This window comes from Salvia hispanica, chromosome 1 (genome assembly GCF_029641045.1).
Source record: "Salvia hispanica isolate PSC_SH4W2 chromosome 1, Shi_PSC_v1, whole genome shotgun sequence".
Classification (NCBI taxonomy): Eukaryota; Viridiplantae; Streptophyta; class Magnoliopsida; order Lamiales; family Lamiaceae; genus Salvia; species Salvia hispanica.
The window spans coordinates 20,759,588-20,782,077 of record NC_142692.1 but is presented as its reverse complement, the minus strand read 5'-3'; the positions used below and the strand labels follow the sequence as shown (position 1 = coordinate 20,782,077).

At 37.5% G+C, this 22,490-nt stretch overlaps 1 protein-coding gene and 1 pseudogene across 1 annotated transcript; both read right to left on the bottom strand.

Annotated features, from left to right (window-relative positions):
- Nucleotides 1–7,110: 7,110 nt before the first annotated feature.
- On the bottom strand, nucleotides 7,111–11,078 carry LOC125222528 (putative serine/threonine-protein kinase WNK11). The gene is made up of 5 exons (XM_048125195.2): nucleotides 10,471–11,078; nucleotides 8,703–9,350; nucleotides 8,158–8,425; nucleotides 7,791–8,087; nucleotides 7,111–7,715 (listed from the first exon to the last, which is right to left on the bottom strand). The coding sequence occupies exons 1-5, from the start codon at nucleotides 10,555–10,557 to the stop codon at nucleotides 7,348–7,350; spliced, it is 1,668 nt and encodes a 555-aa protein (XP_047981152.1). The 5' UTR covers nucleotides 10,558–11,078; the 3' UTR covers nucleotides 7,111–7,347.
- A 4,348-nt stretch (nucleotides 11,079–15,426) lies between these two features.
- LOC148933413 (uncharacterized) lies at nucleotides 15,427–22,463 on the bottom strand (annotated as a pseudogene).
- Between the last annotated feature and the right edge of the window lie 27 nt (nucleotides 22,464–22,490).

The following is a 22,490-nucleotide window of genomic DNA, read 5'->3' as shown; positions in this document are numbered from 1 at the left end:
AGTATTGATTTCTACAGTTATTTGGTAGTGATCTCATGTACCCAATCACATATATATGAAATTACATATACACGAAGTTTTAATGAGGATCCTTACTGTCTAGGAAATAATAATAATAATAATAATAATAATAATAATAATAATAATAATAATAATAATATTTAGCTAATTTGCAAATAGGAAAATAAAAATAGCCGATTAGCCTGTGTGACTGAGTAGTTTGTTTTGTAGTAGTTCTGTATTTGTCTACTTATGTTCATTCACCAAATTTCTCCATTAATTTATGCACACTTAAATCAACAAGTATGCCTAGTTAAAATTGTTTATTTAACGGATGAGTAAATTACCGAAAGTGAGAAAAAATTTGATTGATCGAAACACTATAACCACCAAATAATTCATTTATTATAGTATGTCATTTCTAACTTTTCCCATCTTTCAAATCACCAATAATGAGAATGATTAGAGATTAATAGCATGATTACGAAATAATTGTTTCTCTTATGTATATAATCTCACGTGTATATCCTAAGATAAAAATCAAAATCAAACTTAGTGATTAACAATGATTACAATATACTCCCTCCGTACCTGAATAATATGCACATTGGGTTCGACACGAGTTTTAATGCAAAATTAGTAAAGTAAGAGAGAAGTAGAGAGTAAAAGTAATTAAAGTATTATTAGTGAGAAATGAGTTATACTTCATTAAAAAGAAAATGATTTACAAAATTAAAAAATACATATTCTTATGGACGGACTATTAAGGAAAGAGTGTATATTGTTGAGGGACGGAGAGAGTATATCATTATACGTGAGTGCGAGGACAAGAAATACAAATATACATTAATATTAGTATCGCATCAACAATATACACAATATCTCAATATTTAATTCAAGAAAACGTGTAAGTGAAAATTTTACTCAATAGTATACAGAATCTAGAGTGGACTACAATCAAAGATTTCCGGACAATTGAATTTATACATTTTCAATACCTCCATATCATAGGTTTCTAGAGGCAGTTTTGCTCTATTTTCTCATTATTGTGCACTTCTTTGTACTTTTTAGTTTTAAAGATTATTTTATTATTAATTTTATATTTTTTTCTCATCCCTTCCCTCTTTTCCCACTTTGTATTTATTTAAATTTTCTCATTTCATTTAGTTTAAAAAATAAATATTAAATACACATCAAATTAAATATAATTTTTAATTGATATATATTATTTTAAATTCAAAGTTAGAATAAAAGAAAATAAATTTTATAAAATTTTCTCTGTGCATATATGTTTTTGGACAAAACTGAAGCCGACTTGTTAAAATAAATATCGTACAATAATAAAATTTATAAAGACGCATCCTACTAATATTTATTTTAAGATTCATGAAAAAATATATTTTGATGTACATAAATACTAGATCTTGCCATAATGCTCATATGAAATGTATTTGTAGTTTTTATTAGATTAGTTTATACGCTCGGCTTGTTATTACTCCCTCCGTCCCATTTTAGGAGGCCCGGTTGAGTTCGGCACGAGTTTTAAGAAATATAAAAAAAAGTTGATGAAAAAAAATAGTGGAATGTAGGTCCTACTTTTATATATTAGTTTTATAATAAAATGTGAGTGAAAAAAGGTGAGTGGAATGTGGGGCCTATTACCAATTATGAAATATTCCAACCGAGACTCCTAAAGTGGGACGGAGGGAGTATAATCTTTAGTTCGATATGAATATTGAATATTTATCTAAAATTAAATTAAATTGAAAACAAATGAGAGACATGAATAGGAGATCAAAATATTCCTTAAATCTAAAAAGTGGAAAAGAAAAAAAAATAAAAAAAATAATGCAATAATATCTCAAATTTAATTAATTCTTTATTGGTATAAAAATTTTATGATTTATATTTTTACCAAATACCATAAATATACAAACCCCATTATCCAAAGACAATTTTTATAGTTCACTCTAGAATCTATATCTTATCCGACAAAGAAATAGCTTGATTGTCTAAAGCAAAAGTCTTTTGCCTGAATTTCCCCTCAGCCGATTTAACCTACTCCCCATTTCTAGATTCAATAAAAATTGATACACCAAAATCGTCACTATCCAAAAAAATAATAATTTCTCTATCTCATATGATTATATGAAGTGGCTTATTCTTTTAAAGAAACATCCCAATTAAAATAAAATATTTTATTAAATGAAAATTAATATATCATTATTTCTACTTTATTATCTATTCAACTTTATTCTTTAACTATTAAACTTATAATTAAAACAACACTACATTTGCGTATTGGAAAGTAAATATTTCGATGGAATTTTAATTTTTCTCAAGTCAACTCATATATATATATATATGTAGACTAAATTCTTGAGCTTAAATCCAGTAGTCATGAAAAGGGAGCTAAATTCACCAAATTAAAGAAAAGATGGATCGGAGGCTCAAAGTGGTACAGTATAATTTGTTTAAATGTGCAATATATGGTCTAATTTTATGGCATGACATGAGAGTTACTTTTCAGTGACTGGGGTGGGCAGCCGCCGCGGGGGAGGGGGGGGGGGGGGGGCACGGGAGCGCCACGATCGTGGCCTGGCCGCGGTGCATGGGCGCGAGCCGCGGCCCTCCTATTGCATTGGCCACGAGCCGTGGCTCCCCTATTTTCGAATTTTTTTTTTATTCATTCTATGAATATATCCATTTTTTCCCAATTTTTTACACCGTTCCAATCTCCACTCTTTTCATTTTATCACCAATTCTGCGTTTGAAAATTGAGTTCCGACGATGAGTTCCAACAATTGGTGGATAGGGAGTTCGATGAACTCGTTCAAGAGATGCAACGGGAAGCAGAAGAGGAGGAGGAGGCGGCGGCGGCGTTTGTTCGCCCGTTCTATCATCGGCGGACCATCTGCCGTGACCATGTCGGGGCAGACAGGCCAGCGGTTGATGGAAGACTACTTTGGCGACAACCCCTGTTACCCAGCAGATATTTTCCGTCGCCGCTTCAGAATGTCGCAACGGTTATTCATCCGTATAGCGACCACATTGGCGCAGCGGTATAGGTGCTTCACATTGCGCAGTGATGCTAGCGGCCGACCCGGGTTGTCGACATATCAGAAGTGTACCGCTGCAATTAGGCAGCTTGCCTATGCCGGACCCGCTGATATGTTCGACGAATACCTACAGTTGGGTGAAACAACGGCCCTAACGACGCTGATGCAGTTTTGTAATTGTATCCAGGCCATCTTCGGTCCGGAGTATCTACGGAAGCCAACTGCCGATGAGTACCAGAGATTGATAGATATGCACGGGAGAGTGCATACTTTTCCGGGGATGTTGGGCAGCATCGATTGCATGCACTGGGAGTGGAGGAACTGCCCGGTTGCTTGGAAGGGGCAGTTCACATCTGGATTCAAAGGGAGACACCCAACAATGATACTGGAAGCTGTTGCTGACTACCGATTGCGAATCTGGCATGCATATTTTGGTGTCGCAGGGTCGAACAACGACATCAACGTGCTGGATTCGTCTCATCTCTTCAATGATGAGTGTCAGGGTGAGGGTCCGACTGTCAGATTCACTGCCAACGGGACGCAGTATAATAGGGCATACTACTTAGCCGATGGGATATACCCTCGTTGACCCGTGTTTGTCAAGACGATCCGGCAGCCGGTTGGGCCGAAACAATCCTATTTCGCGGACAAACAGGAGAGTGCTAGGAAGGACGTTGAGCGTGCTTTTGGTGTCCTCCAATCGCGATGGGCCATTCTACGGTGCCCGGTTCGACAATGGCACGATAATGATGTCGCTGTTGGGGTTTGTATACTAAAAGATGCTTCGAGCGTACATGCCTTTGTACAGTCAGCTTATGCATGTATACGAGAAACGCCACATCCACTTGTTTACCTATTTATGAGAATAATAATATAATATAACTGGTTTATTATTGAAATATGATAAACAAGTCTAAGGCTTTTCACTAAGAAGGTCAAGTAGGGAAATTCGATGAATCTCCTCATGAGTTTTCCAGTAGGGGACTTGGCCAGATCTAGTAAGAAGAAAAACGTATTCACAACCTAGATAGGCTTTGGCTACCTATTGGAACGGTTGCGGTGTTTGTGATAATTCTCTCTTACCTAAGATGAGATTAGTAACACCGGTGTGGTAAAGCACTGAAAGGATCTAATTCGAAATGTATTCTTTATTGCTATCTACTGAAAGAATATATTTCAAGAAAGTTTAGTATTTTCTAGTCTATGATATTAATATCAATATTGTTTATTCAATCAAACGCCACTTTGACTTATCAATATGTGAGAGTTTGTACGTAACTCAAGTTAATGATATCTTGGGTGGTAGTAATTGAATAACATGAAGGTATTGGAATATTATTTCATAGAATTCGTGTGCCCAGTGTGGTATGATTAAATCCCTAAGGGGTGATCCCCAAGAGGTGTCTGAAAGAGGAATTTATTATTCAGAAAACTGCGCAGTTGGAATTTATTCCACGAATAATAAATAAAGTTTCAAACTAGAAAAACTCTTTGGAGAATTAATTTAATTCTAGTCACATAGCAGACAAAAGAATTAAATTGATGGATCAAGATAATCTTAAACGCGGGAAATATTATAAAATAAAATGGACCCAAGTTATTTGTAATTTGGTAATTTAAGTGGGAGTGCAATATTATTCTTTAGTGGAACAAAATAATATTCCATTGATAATATATTAAATCATGGGTCATTTGATTTAATTAGCAATTTATCTAATGGGTGAGCCCAACACTTAAGTCATTCCATGGATCCCCAACCTAGCCCAACAAGTCCATTACAAATAGTGATGAGATGTGGAAACCCTAGCACACCATTCATTCACAACACTCCTCCCCAAACCCTAGTAGCCGTCGCCGGCTCTCTCTCTCTCTCCTTGCCTCGGTTTTCGTGCCTTGGCACGTGGGAGAATTAGGATTTTTGTTTTGTTCTTGTTCCATCCTAATTCATAGGATTAGATCAAGACAATATTGAGTTTGTGATTGGGTTTTCCTAGATCTCTTCAAGACTATTATTGATTATCTAAGATCCGCCCACACGGATGGAGAATCAAGGACTAGGGAATAGGTTGGAAGATTCACGGTCGATAAACCAAGGATCTCCGGGTGGTGCAGCTAGCAACTTCGATTCTATGAGGTAACAATCGAATCTACATCAAATTGCATGATTATGTGTTTATTTGATGTTATATCTATAGATCTATGAATATTGCATGAAATTGGAGTTGAATGCATAATCACCTAAATAGATCCGTTCTAGGACCTGTTTGGTTTCCGTGTCTTCCGCTGCGGTAGTCCCAACAGTCGCCTCCATCATGTATGCATGTATCATATTGCACAATATGATAATAGAGGACGAAGGATATTCTGCAGAGAACTGGGCACCGAAAGAGGGTGCAAGTACGAGTCACGGTGTTGCAACCGCCCCATTGCAGATGGGTGTACCGCGTAGTGATGCATACTTGATCCAACGGTTCGCCGATATGCGGAGGGAAACATCACATACGACACTGCAGGCTGATATGATCGAAGAGGTTTGGAATCGTAGGGGAGGAAGGGGTAGAGCGTGATATGCATTGGGAATGTAGTTTATGAGAATTCGAAAATTTTCGTTGTATAATTTTACCCCTTTGTATAATACAACGAAGATTTTGTTTTAATTTTAGTTCTTATGCATTTTTTCAATTATTATAATCCAATAACTTTTATTGTAGTAGAATTAAAATATAAACAAAATGAAAAAAAATTAAACTTTTTGGTGCCTTGGCCATGTCCACTATAGTGGGAAACATGGACATTGGTGGCCAAGCCATAAAATCGTGGCCGGGCCACCAACGCCCATGTTTTACACTACAGTGGACATGCCCAAGCCACCAAATAATTTATTTTTTTTCATTTTGTGTATATTTTAATTAAAAATGGGTATATTTATAGAATTTGTGTAGGAACAAGGTAAAAAAATGTGTATACTTGGAGAATTAAAAAAAAAAAAGTCAGAAAATAGAGAGAGCCGCGGCCCGTGGCTGCTGCAATAGGAGAGCCACGGCTCCCGCTCAAGAGCCGCGGCCGGGCCACGATCGTGGCGCTCTCGTGGGCACCACCCCCCCCCCCCCCCCCCCCCCCCCCCGCCGCCCATCCCCGTCACTATAGGGAGCCGCGGCTCGCGGCTCTGGCGTGGCCCGGCCGTGGCTCCCCTATAGTGGATGCTCCTCACCAGAAAAACTGATAATTCAAATTTTAGCTTAAAACTGACTGCCTCAAAATATGGCGCCGAATTGCATTGGTCCTCCATAAACAGGAAATGAACATTACTTCTATTTTGAAATTCGAGATGTATATATTCCTCAATAAACAGGAAATAATTACTTTACTTAATTCTATTTCAAAATTCAAGATGGATTATATACTAGTAGTTCAATTTGCTAGTTCATAGTCTAATTAAATTTACCTTTGCATCTCTACTACTAAAAGATGTATCATATCAACCTTGTTTTGTGACAAGATATTGCATTTCAAAGTGCAATATACATCTACCAAAAACATATGGTTTTTATTTAAAAATTCAGGTATACCTCTCTTATTAATTGAGTCAAAAAAATAGTCCCCGGGTCCCACCGCAAGTGAAGCGTATTATTTTTTGGACCATCCTATTAAGTGATGCATTTCCTTTTACGCAAAAAATAAACACTATATCTCACTTTTACTTTATCATCTCTCCTATTTTTTGTCTCTATTTTTTTCTCACTCGGACTTCATTATCTCTTCATTTAACCACTAAAGACCACTACCAAAAAATCTGTGCCCAAAAGAAATGTGTCACATATAGTGGGACGGAGGGAGTATGTTTATATATTGACAAGAATGTGATCAATGTCAAACAAGTCTTAACCGACGAACAATATCATTATAATATTCATTATAATGAACTCTGGATTTTTAAATTATGTATGGTGACGTCATTGTTTTTAAATCTCTGAATTTTCTATAATGAACTATAAATAAAGTTATAATGAACTCAGTATTATTTTACAAATAATGTGTTTGGCGCTTAGCGTTTAAAACTAGTTTTGATATATATGCAACCCTATATATACATGTTCATCTTACACAAACTTTTATTGCAAACTCTCACGCATTGCCACCATGCTATCTTTGTATAATGTCTATAGCATGCTTTACATCAGAGGAACATGATGTTCAACAATCAGATGACACACCAAATAAAACACACTAGTCCATAGAAAGCCTTAAAACATCCACACTGCTGAATGTTGTTGACAAATTTCAACATTCAACCTCGCCTCCTACTCACTGATTTCCCATTCCTGGCTTGACAATCCGGCTGCCTGTATCCAACCTGGTCAAGCGCCCCGACAGTGTTGAACATGCGTCGCTTGTTCACCTCCTCCACGAGCGTCTTGTGCAGCAATTGGCTGCGTATGTCCACCAGCGACGCTGTCCTTGGCATCATCCTCTGCTGAGTCTTTGAGCTGCAGTCGAGGCCGTTGCTCATGCTCCCTTCTGGCCCGAATCTCGTGCACTTTTGGCTACTCCTATTTCTGCAGATCACCTCCTTGTTGGTGTTTATCACACATTCTTCGTCGTAGCTGAGATTGGTGTAGTTGTCCGAGCAAACAGAGCTCGTGTCATCACCTTCGTCTGTACCATATTAATGTTTCTTGTTACAACTTCATCGTGTTTGAGTAAGTGGTGAAGGGGTATGCCTATGTGTACCTTGAAGCCAATCTCGAGCGTCGTTGGAGGAGAAAAGATCCGGGAGGGAGGCTTGTGAGGAGGAATGGGATGAGGAGGTGGTGTAGAGAGGGTGGTGTGGGCTATTGTCTTGCTCGTCGGGAGTGCATTCGATGTTGCTCCACGATGGAACCAAGCGAGTGATTTCGTTATGGATCATGCCGGCTATCTCAGATGGCTCCCAGTCCGTTATCTCAAACTCCTTCACCATCTCCTTTGCAACGTCGAGGGCAGTGTCGCTTGTGATCTCGAAAGGGAAGAAGATGTTTCTTGGAGGGCCTGAAACATTGTCCTCCACATAAGTGTGAAACTATGTTGATTGATCAGTTCTGTAGAATTCCATCCATACCTTTTTTATCAGAGATTTGTACTTTGAGGAAGATGGTGTCATCCTCTTGATTCATAGTCCCTGTGATGGTCATGTTGGTCACAGGAGGAGACGGGAGGGAGCCCGGAGACAAGATTATGTTGGAAGCAGCTTCTTCAGTGCTGCAAAGAAACGGATCGTTCAATAGCTCGGTAGCTGATGGTCTATCGGGGGCCTTCTGCAAGCATCTCCCGATGAATCTTCGTGCTTCTTCGTCTTGGATCATGTCGAAGGCCTTTGGAAGCTTCCCCTGTTTTGGATTACAATGTCAATGTTTTGAGTGGATTATACTTCATTTGTTTCACAGTAGTAGAGTCATTTTGTTTTCTGCACGTGCTTTGGAATAATGATACTACTAAATAGTTATAGTGAATAAAGAGTAAAGTAAGACAGAACATATTATTTGTTATACTTTACTGTTTCTTCATTTTAACTATATTATCATTTTTCCAAAACGAGTGCATAAAAATAAAATAATTGTACTACTGTGGAACGAAGGCAGTAGTAATTATGTGTGTAAATCTTACCGAAGTTACTTTCTTGTAAATTTGGGCAGGATTGGAGCACTCGTTGTAAGGATACTGAGAAGTGAGCATTTCAAGAACACACATCCCGAACGAGTAAACATCGACCAACTGGTCGTACTCCTCCTCGTAGAGCTCGGGAGCCATGAACTCGGGCGTGCCTATCACACTATGCGCATGCTGAGAGCCACGAAGAACGGTTGCCAATCCGAGATCGCCAATTTTGAGTTGTCCTAAATGGCCGTTGACAAAGATGTTGTCGCACTTGAGGTCGCGGTGGATGACTGGAGGGTCATGCGCGTGCAAATACTCAAGGCCCTCGAGGATTTGGCGCGACCAATTCTTGATGGCCCCGAGGGTCACGCGCGTGTACCTCCTCCGGTACTCTCGTAGGGTCCCGGATGTGAACAACTCGGTGATGAAGTTGAAGGTTCGACGACGGGTGTCAATCCAAGAAGCAAGAAAGGTGATGATGGAAGGGTGGTTGAGGGATTTGAGCAAGTGAACCTCGGAGTGGAGCCTTTTTAGGGCATCAGGGGAGTTGAGCATGTTGTCTAGTTTAACTTGATTCCATGCCACTTCCATTCCCAACACTTGGTCGAATGCTCTATACACTGTCTTTGTTGCCCCTTTTCCAAGAACTTCTTTCAACTACATCCATATAAATTGTTCAACTAGACTTGGTAAATAGCATATGATCCAATTCCAACAGTCGAGGCTGAAAACTGTTTTATTAATACGATTGTTTATATTTTCAAGAAACTGAGATTTCTGCAATTACTCATCGTTCAGTCATTTTTTATAATACTATGTGTTTTCATCACTATATATCAACTAGTTTTCAAAATTTGTTTATTTTATGTCCTATCTTTTACATAGCCAAGGCCAAAATTATGTGCAGCGGACTAGTTCATTTTATTGATTAGATTATGTGTATCGCGGTCGTCTATTTGTTTAATTGGCATATTAAATGATATAAATACTAGTACTTCTTACCAACCGTGAACAAAAGTGTCACGCGTGAACAATTTTAAAATTAAAATATTTTCTTATTCGGCCCAATATATATATAAACCGATAAAGTCAATAAACGGATAGATTCATTCACCACACTAATATGATGTTAGAAATATACATATATAATATTGATGCGAGAGATATATTTATTTTTGCAACTTTAGATTATTTTTTTCAATGATGTTAGCCTCTGTACACGAAAAATATAAACTAAATTTTTTATAGTTATTAAAAGTATGAACTTTCTAATTTTACAAACTATTTTCTTTCTAATAAAATTGAACTCATTGTCTATTAATAATACTTTCATTACTTTTTTATTCTATTTTTCCTACTTTACTAATTATGTATTAAAATTCATACTAAATCAAATATTCACTTTTCAGGGAACGAGGGAGTATATTGTTTGTCGTCAACTTGCTCTTTTAAGTCAGACCAAAACTTTTTTCCTAATAGAAAATATTTCAGCTATGTATTAGTCTAGTTTAGTCAAGTGGTAAAATAATTAATGCTCAACAATAAAGGTTTTGAATTGGAGTCTACCATAACATGATCGTTAAAATTTTTTATTTTTTTACAAATAAAAAATAATTCAGTTTTATGGTGAAGAACTATAAAAAGGATTCTAATTTAATCAGATCGAAAAACAGAAATTGTTTATGATGATTGGCAACGGTGAAAACTATTTTATACTAAAACAGATCATCCAGAAAATATACATAAAAACAGTAAAAAAAAGATAGAAAAAACTTACACGGCCGTATCTCTCCGATGGATCCATCTCCACGTAAAGCTTCCCTCCATCATCCATGGCAGCTTCAACGCCTCCACTTTTGTACATAATTCACCAATATATGTATACAAAAACAACTAAAATGATATAAAAACAAACACACACTCGGATTAATATAAATCTAAAAAAACAAGAGAGTTAATTTGCGCTAAAAAATCCGAGGTTTTCCTTCGTGATTTTCGTAGGAGAAGACGCCAAATAAAATCCAGAACAGCCGTGAGTAGTCGATTCTCAGCATAATCCAACCCATTCCCAAATCTTGACGTGAAAATTCGTAATTCATTTGCTTCAATTCACACAAATTAAATACTTTTGAAGATGAAAAAAAATGGAAAAAAAAGCTAACAACACTGTTGAAGATGTAATAAGATTGATCGAGAATATAATCAATTTTCAAAAGTGGAAATAATCGAAAAGTGGGGCTCCAAAGCTCTGAATTTGAAGAATCTATGGCCACGTTTGTGTAGCACCATTTGTGGTTCAGACAAGAATCTATTCACAGATTTTTCAAGAGAGAGAATAGGTGTGTTTTTAGGCAAAAATTTTGGAGTTGAAATTAAAGATTGCAAGGTTGATTGTATGATTATATTGTGAAGGAAAACATATAAATTGATTAATTTTAACTATTATAAATTAATTAAATAAGATATTAGTAGTACTAGACAGAGTCAGAGTAATAATCATACGCAAACAGTTTTCTAGTGTTGTGCGCCACGTTGATTATTTGGGTCATGTTTTTTAAATGGAATTTATTTTTAAATTCACAATAATTGAGAGGGGCCTGCATGCATTTGTATATATTTATGGAGTATGAATATATATATATAGGGATGTATTAAGATGACAACCATCTTTATTGTAACACCATACCACCATTTTAGGCCATTGGATCTGAAAATCGTGTGCTTGTCATGCTGCTACGTGTAAAAACACGGAGGGGTAAAATAGGAAATTTCTAATTTTACGTTACCAGATTGCAGTGCTGTTCATTAAATATTGCAGTCTTACAACAACAATATTGCAGTTTACCACCACTGCAATATCTAATACAGTAGACTGCAATATCTAATATTGTACACTGCAAACCCGTGTTTTTTCACGAAACTTAATCCTAGGCGTCCATAAACGAGATCTAACGGACTATATTGGTGGTATGGTGTTATCCTATCTATGGTGGCACCCTAGTGCATATATATATATATATATATATATATATATATATATATATATATATATATATATATATATATATATATATATATATATATAGGGGAGCACTAGGGTGCCCCCTTATTTAGAGTCACAACGTACATCCAATCTGGTGCTGCCATGTGGCACAAAACATGCAATATTTTAAACACAAAAATGCAATCTAGTTGTATATGCATTTTCGCTGATTGCATTTTAGTTGTATGTAAATTGCATTTTATAGTGTTGAGTTTTGCATTTTCACATAAATTGCATTTTTTATTGTTAAGTTTTGCATTTTCACATATAAAAATGCAATCCGTCTATATATAAAATGCAAATTAAACGGTCAATATCAAAAATGCAAAACTCAATGATAAAAAATGCAATCTGCATATAACAAAAATGCAATCCGTCGAAATTCATTTATAGCTTCTACAAATGCGTATTGCATTTTTCTGTATACAATATTGCATTTTTCGTGCCACATGGCAGCACGTGGTTGGATGTACGTTGTAACTTTAAAATTAGTTGTTATACTAGTACATCCCTATATATATATAGGGGTGTACTAATTTTAAAGTTACAACGTACATCCAACCACGTGCTGCCACATGGCACGAAAAATGCAATATTACAACTTTAAATGCAATATAGGGGTGTACTAGGGGTGTACTACTATAACAACTAATTTTAAAGTTACAACGTACATCCAACCACGTGCTGCCACATGGCACGAAAAATGCAATATTGTATACAGAAAAATGCAATACGCATTTGTAGAAGTTATAAATGAATTTCGGCGGATTGCATTTTTGTTATATGCAGATTGCATTTTTTATCATTCAGTTTTGCATTTTAGATATTGACTGTTTAAATTGCATTTTATATATAGACGGATTGCATTTTTATATGTGAAAATGCAAAACTCAACACTATAAAATGCAATTTACATACAACAAAAATGCAATCTGCGAAAATGCATGTACAACTAGATTGCATTTTTGTGTTTAAAATATTGCATGTTTTGTGCCACATGGCAGCACCAGATTAGATGTACGTTGTGACTCTAAATAAGGGGGCACCCTAGTGCTCCCATATATATATATATATAACCGGAAAAGAAAAGCTATTATTACAAGGTACTAGTATGTCTTTATTGCTAGTAATTAATTAAAATATCTACATTTTTGTAAAAGAATATATCATTCATGATAACATTTTTAATGCTCGTATCTAATGTAAATTATTTTGGATTTGTTGTCCAATTTTTATTACTCCAGTTTATATTTTTTGCCAGAAAATTTGAAATTGTTTTCGCAGTCAACATTTAAAATAAAAAAACAAGAGCAATAAATATTATACGCAATAATGCAATTACTGGGAAACTAAAAATAGTAAATTTACTATGTCACGATGAGAATGATGGCTAACCCCTCAAAACTCAAACAGACCAACTCATATTAATTTATACTGAAATTACTTTAAAATTATAAGTCGAAAATGACACGGTGTTTGACTTTAAAACCTACAGAGATCTATGTGTCGCCACCTGAATTTAATTAATTTTCTGCAACTGTATGATATTTGAATTGAATTATTCATAAATTATAAATAAATAACGTCATGGTAGATGGATGCAATTTCCATGCTTTTAAAACTTGGGAAAAACTTTAACCACATATATCACATATATATGTTAGTGAATTTTACGCCTTCATCCGCCATTTATAATCTCATTTTGACGCGGCACGAATTTTATGAAATTGTTTAATTTTGCGAAAAAAGTGAATTAGTGAAAAATGTACTCTACTTTTGTATTGATTTGATAATACTAAAATGTAAGTGTAATGAGTTAAGGAGAATGGTAAGTCCCTTTACCTAAAATGAAAAAAAAAATGAATGGAATTTTAAATCACAAACATCTCAAAATAACAAACAAAGAAGTATTCTTTAAGTGACAGTTGCAATATCTATTCACAGTACAAAAAAGCACACAATTGGATCGAGAATTATGACAGTTTCTATAATTTACACACAATTGGATTGAGAATAATGACAATTTCTATAATTTCAGGAAAGAGAACCATTCATCCTCTTCGACAACATTTGACATAATCAACAACAATGGTGATGACTATAAACTACACAAAATATGATGTAAAAGAAAAAGAAGATTGAAACTGTTCTATGCAAAAACCTTAGATTAAAACTATGTTGCCAAACCATGGTCAAAACAAGTTGCCACAGAGACAGACACTAAAAAATAAACATAAAACCTTTCACGTTACAACAATTTCACAAGGCCAAGACACAAAACATTGGGGTATCTTTGGAAGAAAATACGAGCTAGCTCAGTGCAGTTTGCATCTTGTGGGCCCCGGGCAGAGTTCTGGGAGATGAAGAGACGGCCATTTGTGGTTGACTGCTTACTGACACGGGTGGTGGATGTCCAATTAGCTCAACAACTTCAATGCCCTCCCGATGAATGAACGCGCCATTTGCATTAAGATGCCCGGTCTGATGAGGAGGGTAGCTGTCGGACGAGCTAGCACTAGCAGCTAGGGGTGCTTAAACGGTTCTCCGGTTCTCGGTTAACCGGAATCAGAACCGGAACCGACCGGTTAATTGAGGAACCGGAACCGGAAAATCCGGTTCCGGTTCCAACTTTTTAAATAACACCGGTTCCGGTTCGGAACCGGAACCGATCGGTTCCTAACCGGATTATAATTCAATTTTATTTTTTTATAATTTAATATACTAAAAAATCTAATTTATTGAATTAATTTTGAATTAAAGTAAAATAGTTTGAAACATTGAGTGATTTTTAGATTTAAATGTTTAATCTGTGATACTTTAAATCTACAATTATTTTCCTAATCCATTTTTTATGAACTAACTACAATGAGTAGAACATCATAAGTTTGTTTTTAGTTTTCAAAAGAACTTATACAAATACAATATCATTTCATATGATATATTTATTACAAATTTATGTAACAATTCATTTAACATACGATTTAAACATATTTGTGAATAATTTATTAAGTGTTCCGGTATAAACCAAATAGTCACAACAATATCAATTAGTATTGGAAATTCCAATGAATACTATGTTTAGCCAAAAAAGGGAAAATGAAATTCAATTTTAAAACTCATTTTTTTAAAAAAAAATTGCTAAAGTTTAGAACTCCTATTTTTGTATTAGTAAAAAATTGCTAACATAAACTAGTCCGACCCGACCTACTACACTTGGCATCACTCTTATCCATATATAAATGTTATTGTATTGTTGATTTATATTTTGTGTATTTATTTTAATTTTTAGGTATTATTTGTTATAATTCTAGATGTTGGATTATTATTTTTTTAGTATTGAACTATTTAAAATTATAAATAAATTCGGATTAAAATTACACATCGGTTCCGGTTCGGAACCGGAATCGACCGGTTCTTAACCGGCCGGTTCCAAACCAGAACCGATCGGTTCCGGTTCCGGTTCCGGTTCTTGAATTTATGAAAATTTAAAACCGGTTAACCGGTCAACCGGTCCGGTTAGAACCGGAACCGGCCGAATAAGCAGGCCTACTAGCAGCCACAGTTTTGTCAAGGGGCTGCGAGAGGTCATGGCTGCCAAGGTAGAACATATTTGGCTCCATATTTCCCACATTGTTATGGCGCGTGTATCTTGGTGGAATCGGATTCCTTACATTCATAGCCGGATATCTATAAACCTGGGGCGGCATATTCTGCAAAAGATCACAAAGCACAACGACAATTATTATACTCGTATATACAAATATCATATTCGGCAAAAATAACAAAACAGCCTACCACATTTGGTAAATATGTTCCTTTCCCACGGTGTTTTTGCCCATCCTCCCACGCAAATGGGACAGCTGGCAAAAGTACGGGTTGCATGTCGTACATAGCTGGACTAGGAAGAAAGCCGTTATGATGATGGGAGAATCCGTTATGTTTATAATGTATTACAGTATTACAGGAACGAGACTTTCCTCTGGGTATAGGGCGCTTGGCAAAGGAGGAGGCATGGGCAAAAAGGATGCCTACCTAAGCCAAAGTCATAGCACCATCGACCATGCTGCAAATGTTGAATGTAACAATTATAATCTCCCATAAGAAATTAAAGATTCAGCCAATCCACTCATACTTTCGTGGCACTGGTCAATTTCCACATGATTTGAATGGCTTGACACAAAGGACGACTTTTCTTCGTGGCTACGAATCTTCGCTTCCATTGACACTCACTTCTACGCTTGGAGTTTCAGATATCGATGAATCCGCACAAATTTTAAGGCCTTCAAGAGCAAAGGTGCTATGATTGCCATGGTCCCTTTCAAGTGCAACTACAGACTCTTTTAACGAGCCACCATTTCGTTATCTGCTTTCTCTGTCTAATGTCCTTACAAACCCCTGAAGTACATCTTTGGCCAAATTAGACTACCAATCTGCAGTTGATACGGTGTACTCATCCATGTATTGATCAACATTATCAGGTCTACAAAACCCAACGTTTGATAAGGGAACAGCAGATATAGGCCTGTTGATTAATATCAATTTGTCGAAATCATGAACATCATGCCTTTGTCCACCTCCATGTCTTGCCACGGTGTTTGCGAAGAATTTTTTAAGCTCATTAGCCATGGAATCTTCAGGCCGTTGTAGTATCAGTGCAAGTTTTCTAGCACCATAAGAGAACGCACTGCGTATCCCGTAGAAGTTTCCTGTACAAAAACACATCAGATTAACTAATTTCAATGCACTCGATGGCTATATGTTGGAGAAGATTGCACAATATCAGACGGGAGATACACGAGAATATTTCCTTACCAAAGATAGAAGATTGTAATCAATGTATTTATGCTAATTAGGTTTACCATGTATAGGAATTCTTAGCACTATATATTGATACTATGTGTACAATGTAAATCATCAAGAAATAATACACATCCTTTCTACCGATACTTTTATCATGGCCTCAAAGCAGGTTCAATCTCGACTCAGAGCAATATCATCATAGCCAATATACCAAATTCTCGACCCCCATAGCCAAACCAACCACGGAAATCAAATCCTATATCAGAAACAATGTCAGACACCGAGGAGGATACAAAAACGGATCAGAAAACAACACCAAAATTAAGGAACAGCAAGAACGTCACCATCGCGTTCAAACTAAACGGAAAGAACTACCCAATCTGGTCACGATTGATGAAGGTGAAGATAGGAGGCCGAGGGGCCTACTCGTACATCAGGAAGGAGCCTCCTGAACCCGGAAGCAAGGGGTACGATGACTGGGAGGAGGACGATCTGGTAGTTTTTTCATGGATCATCGACAATATCGAAGACGATATTATCGCCGACTTTGCACATCACCAAACATCGAAGGCGTTGTGGGATAGCCTTCGAGTAACTTATGAAAGTAAGGCAGATCCGTATCTCACGTACGACCTAGAAGAGAAAGCAATTAACATTAGACAAGGAAATCTCGATCTGGAGACATACTACCGGAAAATAAATGGGGGGGCTGTGGATCAATATTGATCGCTGCCAAAAGTAGCCAATCACGTGGTGTGACAAAGGCGTCTTCGTTGTCTCCAACAGCAGGTGGCTGATCAAGTTCTTAACAGGGTTGAATCAAGAGTATGACTCAATCAGGAGAGACATTCTCAAGAATGAATCAGGCATATCACTTGAAGAAGCCTACGGCTGGGTAAAACGAGAAGCTGCCCGAAGGAGCATCAACACGTCCTCTCAATCCACTGACACCGACGGCGGAGGAGCCAATTCGACATCTGGAGGAGGGATTGGGAGCGGTCTCGCCGCCCAGAGCCACCATCCGAACTCTCGTGGACCGCCGCGACCCACTGCAGCTACTCACCGATCGGGAAGCAGGCCGGACAAATCCCGATTGGTTTGCTCTCATTGCGGGAAACCGAGGCATACCTGGGAGGAATGCTTTCTCTTAATCGGATACCCGGAGTGGTGGGAGGAGAAACAGAAGGAACGGGCGGCGGCGAAGATGGCGGTCACCGTGAATGAAAGGGGGCAATCCGCTGCTGGAAACCGAGAACCAGCAGCGACGGACCAAGGGAAACCGCCGGGAGCTTCAACCAGCGGTGGCGGCGTGCGGGGAGTCGGCAATTTTGCCGAGAGGGCGGAGGAGCTGAGGGGCGGCGCCGGTGCTGGAGGTAAAGGGTTTGGTTTTAAACCAAACCCTATGTATTTGCCTAATTATATTTTCTACCCCCATGAAAAATGCTTATTTCAGAATGCACCCCACCCTAATAAATTGAGGTCCCCAGATTCTGTAAAATATCAAATACCACACCAGACTTTGATTAAATCCCGAAAAAACCCAAATATGTGTAGTTTTGTATCAAAAAACCCTTTTTCACCTCTAGAAAATGTTTCCGCTGCATTCCATGTTTATAATGATGATAGAACGAGAACTAAGGGTTGGATTTTTTTATTGTGGAGCCACAGACACTATGTCCCCCGATAGAGATGATTTTAGTAGCTATGTTACAGTCACTGATACATATATTAAGACTGCAAATGGAGAATTGATTACTGTTGTTGGGTCGGGAACCATTGATATATCACCTACACTCCGTTTGTCGAACTGTTTACACGTTCCTACATTATCTCAGAGATTGATGTCTATTAGTCATGTGACTAGAGATCTGAATTGTACACTTCTGATGCACCCCACTTTTTGTATATTACAGGATATTCAGACGAGGAGGATTCTTGGGCGTGGCACTGAGAAGCAAGGACTTTACTCTGTGGATGAGATAGTTCAACATGGCAATGCGATGCTGGCTCACGGATACACGAAACAAGAAATTTGGCTGTGGCACCGAAGACTAGGACACCCTTCTCCTGGTTACTTTAAACTTCTTTTCCCAAACATTTCAATTCCTGCTGATTTTTCATGTGAAACATGTGTTTTGGCCAAGAGCCATAGACAGTCTTTTAAACCTACGAACACTCGTATGAATTCTATATTTTCCTTGATACATTCTGATGTGTTGGGTCCTGCACCAATTACTGGTGGGAGAAGTTTTCGTTATTTTGTGATATTTGTGGATGATTGCACTAGAATGACTTGGATATATTTTTTAAAACATAAATCTGAAGTTATCGAAAAATTTATCATTTTCTATAAAATGATTCAAAACCAATTCCATACCACGATCAAAACCCTTAGGTCAGACAATGTGAGGGAATTCCTTAACAGTTCAATGACCCAGTTTTGTAAAGACAAGGGAATAATCCATCAAACATCTTGTGCCTATACACCAGAACAGAATGGGATAGCCGAAAGGAAAAATAGAACAATCCTCGAGATGACCCGAGCCATAATGATAGAATCCAAAGTACCAAAAAATTTTGGCCCGAAGCCATAGCCACATCTGTCTTCCTCATGAACCGACTTCCTACAAAAATTCTCAACAAAAAACCCCCACTTGATATCCTATCCACAAAGACCAAAGTTCCTCAACACCTAAACCTTTCCCCAAAAGTTTTCGGCTGCACCGTCTATGTCCATATCCTGAAACACGAGAGAACCAAACTATCACCCTGTGCAACCAAATGTGTCTTCCTTGGGTATGGGATAAACCAGAAGGGATACCGATGCTTCGACCCCCACACCAAAAAAATCACCACCACCATGAACTGTAACTTCCTAGAAACCGAGTTCTTCTACCACACCTACCTTAGTAGTCAGGGGGAGAGTGAACCAGGTAGTTCATCGGACTGCCTAAGTTGGGTTGTGCCACTTCCAAACTCTTCGATTGAGGATCTAACAGAACCAGTTGTCATTGCCGCCGAGCAAGTCTTACCACAAGAGTCATCTCATCCGCGATCCATAGATCCTCCTCCAATGATATCCGAGGTAATCACCGAGGTAATCCCTGAACCAAGTCCCAATGAAAATAAAGTTTCTCCTAACCCTATGAGTACAGAGTCTCTAGGAGAAGACAACACAGTGGACAGTGACACTGGGAAGTGTATTCTTCCTTATCGAACGACAAGAGGAATCCCACCAAAGAAGTATTCTCCCGAAAAGATTGGGAAGAAGAGCCGTTATGGAGTAGCAAACTTCGTGCAAGGGAATTTGGCTAAAATGGCACGAGCCTTTGAAGCCGCATTGTATGAAGAAGAAGATATTCCACAATCGGCAGAGGAAGCGATGAAACACAAACATTGGAGGGATGCTATGATCACAGAGATGGGAGCAGTAATGAGGAACAACACGTGGGTGAAGGGCAAGTTGCCTGAAGGAGTGAAGACAGTTGGGTGCAGATGGGTGTTCACTATAAAGCGAAGGCCAGACGACACGATAGAAAGGTACAAAGCCAGACTTGTGGCAAAAGGATACACCCAGACTTATGGTATTGACTATGATGAGACTTTTTCACCTGTGGCGAAGATTAATACTGTGAGAGTGTTATTTTCAATTGCCGCTAACAAGGATTGGCCGCTTCACCAGTTCGATGTGACCAATGCCTTTTTGCATGGAGAGCTACCAAAACCAGTGTTCATGAAGCCTCCACCCGGTTTTGCCAATGAGTTCCAGGTTGGGGAGGTGTGCCAATTGAAAAAGACGTTGTATGGACTCAAGCAATCTCCAAGAGCATGGTTTGGAAGGTTTACGGAGGTGATGAAGAAGTATGGATACAAACAGAGCAATTCCGGCCACACACTATTCATCAAGAAGAGAGAAGGTAAAATTACTTGTCTGATTATATATGTAGATGACATGATTATCACTGGAGATGATATAGAGGAGATGACCGAGTTAAGGAAAAACTTGTTCACCGAATTCGAGATGAAGGATGTAGGACTCCTTAAGTACTTCTTGGGAATAGAGGTGCTGAGGTCGAAGAAGGGAATTTTCATAAATCAAAGGAAGTACATACTCGACCTCTTGGCAGAAGTCGGGATGTTAGACTGTAAGCCCGCAGAGACTCCAATGGTCCAAAATCACAGATTACAGATGAAAAATGAAGCAAAACTGGCGGACAGGGGGAGATATCAGAGGCTAGTTGGGAAATTGATTTATTTATCTCACACTAGGCCAGACATTGCCTACGTCGTGGGAATAGTAAGTCAGTTTATGCATGCACCGCAAGAGGAACACTGGGAAGCAACTATAAGGATCGTCCGATACTTGAAGGGGACAGCAGAGCATGGACTTCTATTTGAGAAACATGGGCACTTGGAAATACATGGATTTACTGATGCAGATTGGGCAGGTAATCCGAATGATAGGAAATCAACTGCAGGATATTTTACCTTTGTTGGGGGGAATCTTGTGACTTGGAGAAGCAAGAAACAGAAAGTAGTGGCACTATCTAGTGCAGAGGCGGAATTTCGCGGGATTAAAAGTGGACTGACTGAATTACTATGGCTGAGGAAGCTTCTGCGAGAACCAGGCTTGCACTCATTTCAGACGTGCAAGTTATTTTGTGACAACAAGGCGGCTATTAGCATTTCGGAGAATCCAGTCCAACATGATCGGACTAAACATGTCGAAGTAGACAGACACTTCATAAAGGAAAATATTGAGGCAAAGATAGTAGAGATGCCATTTGTCAAATCTGAAGATCAGCTGACAGATATCCTTACCAAGGCGGTGAACTCGAAGCTATTTCGAGAAGTATTGTTGTGCAAGTTGAGCATCGGAAATCCCGTTGCTTAACTTGAGGGGGAGTGTTGGAGAAGATTGCACAATATCAGACGGGAGATACACGAGAGTATTTCCTTACCAAAGATAGAAGATTGTAATCAATGTAATTATGCTAATTAGGTTTACCATGTATAGGAATTCTTAGCACTATATATTGATACTATGTGTACAATGTAAATCATCAAGAAATAATACACATCCTTTCTACCGATACTTTTATCACTATACATTAAAACAGTATATAGTTGTATATTATAAGACGAACGAAATAGGTATCTTTGTATCCCCGTAAAGCAATGAAACAATGCATACCTTTGCTGACACTGTGTCCAAGATTATTGATTTCTTTCAGAGGATCAACTATGTTAAGATGCTTCTAAAAAATACTACTCCCTCCGTCCCACTTAAGATGACACGTTTTCCTTTTTAGTTTGTCTCAACTAAGATGACACATTTCTTTTTTTTGGAAATTATCTCTCTCCAATTAATACATTCAACCACTTTTTCTCACTCTTATTAAAATATTCATCTTTCTTTCTCTTTCTATTTTAATACCTACACCCAACTTTTCTCTCTCCAATTGAATACATTAACCAATAACTCATAAAATCTCATGCCGGCCAAAGAATGTGTCATCTTAGCCGGACGGAGGGAGTATATATCTAAAAAATACCACTCTTAAAAAAATAAATCTTAATTGGGGTAAAAATATATTGACCTAAAATATAAGCTCCCAATCCAACAATTTATGATAATATTAACTGGTTTTTTGAAAGATTGTTTACGTACATCTACATTTATGATACTCCATATTTTTTCAGAAATTACATATTCAAAACAATAAAATAAAACATTCAAATTACAATTATTCGCAATAGTTTATGTACATTATATTATGTATCTCACCCTGATCAATTAGCTTCACAAGTGATTAATAGGTGACAAATTTATGAAAATAAAATTAATCTTATGGAGTATTAATAAAACTCATATTCACCCAAAAATAGGTTCGTAGTACTTCATATGTCTTTAAAGATAAATTCATATCTAACATTTGATCTTTCTATTAAAA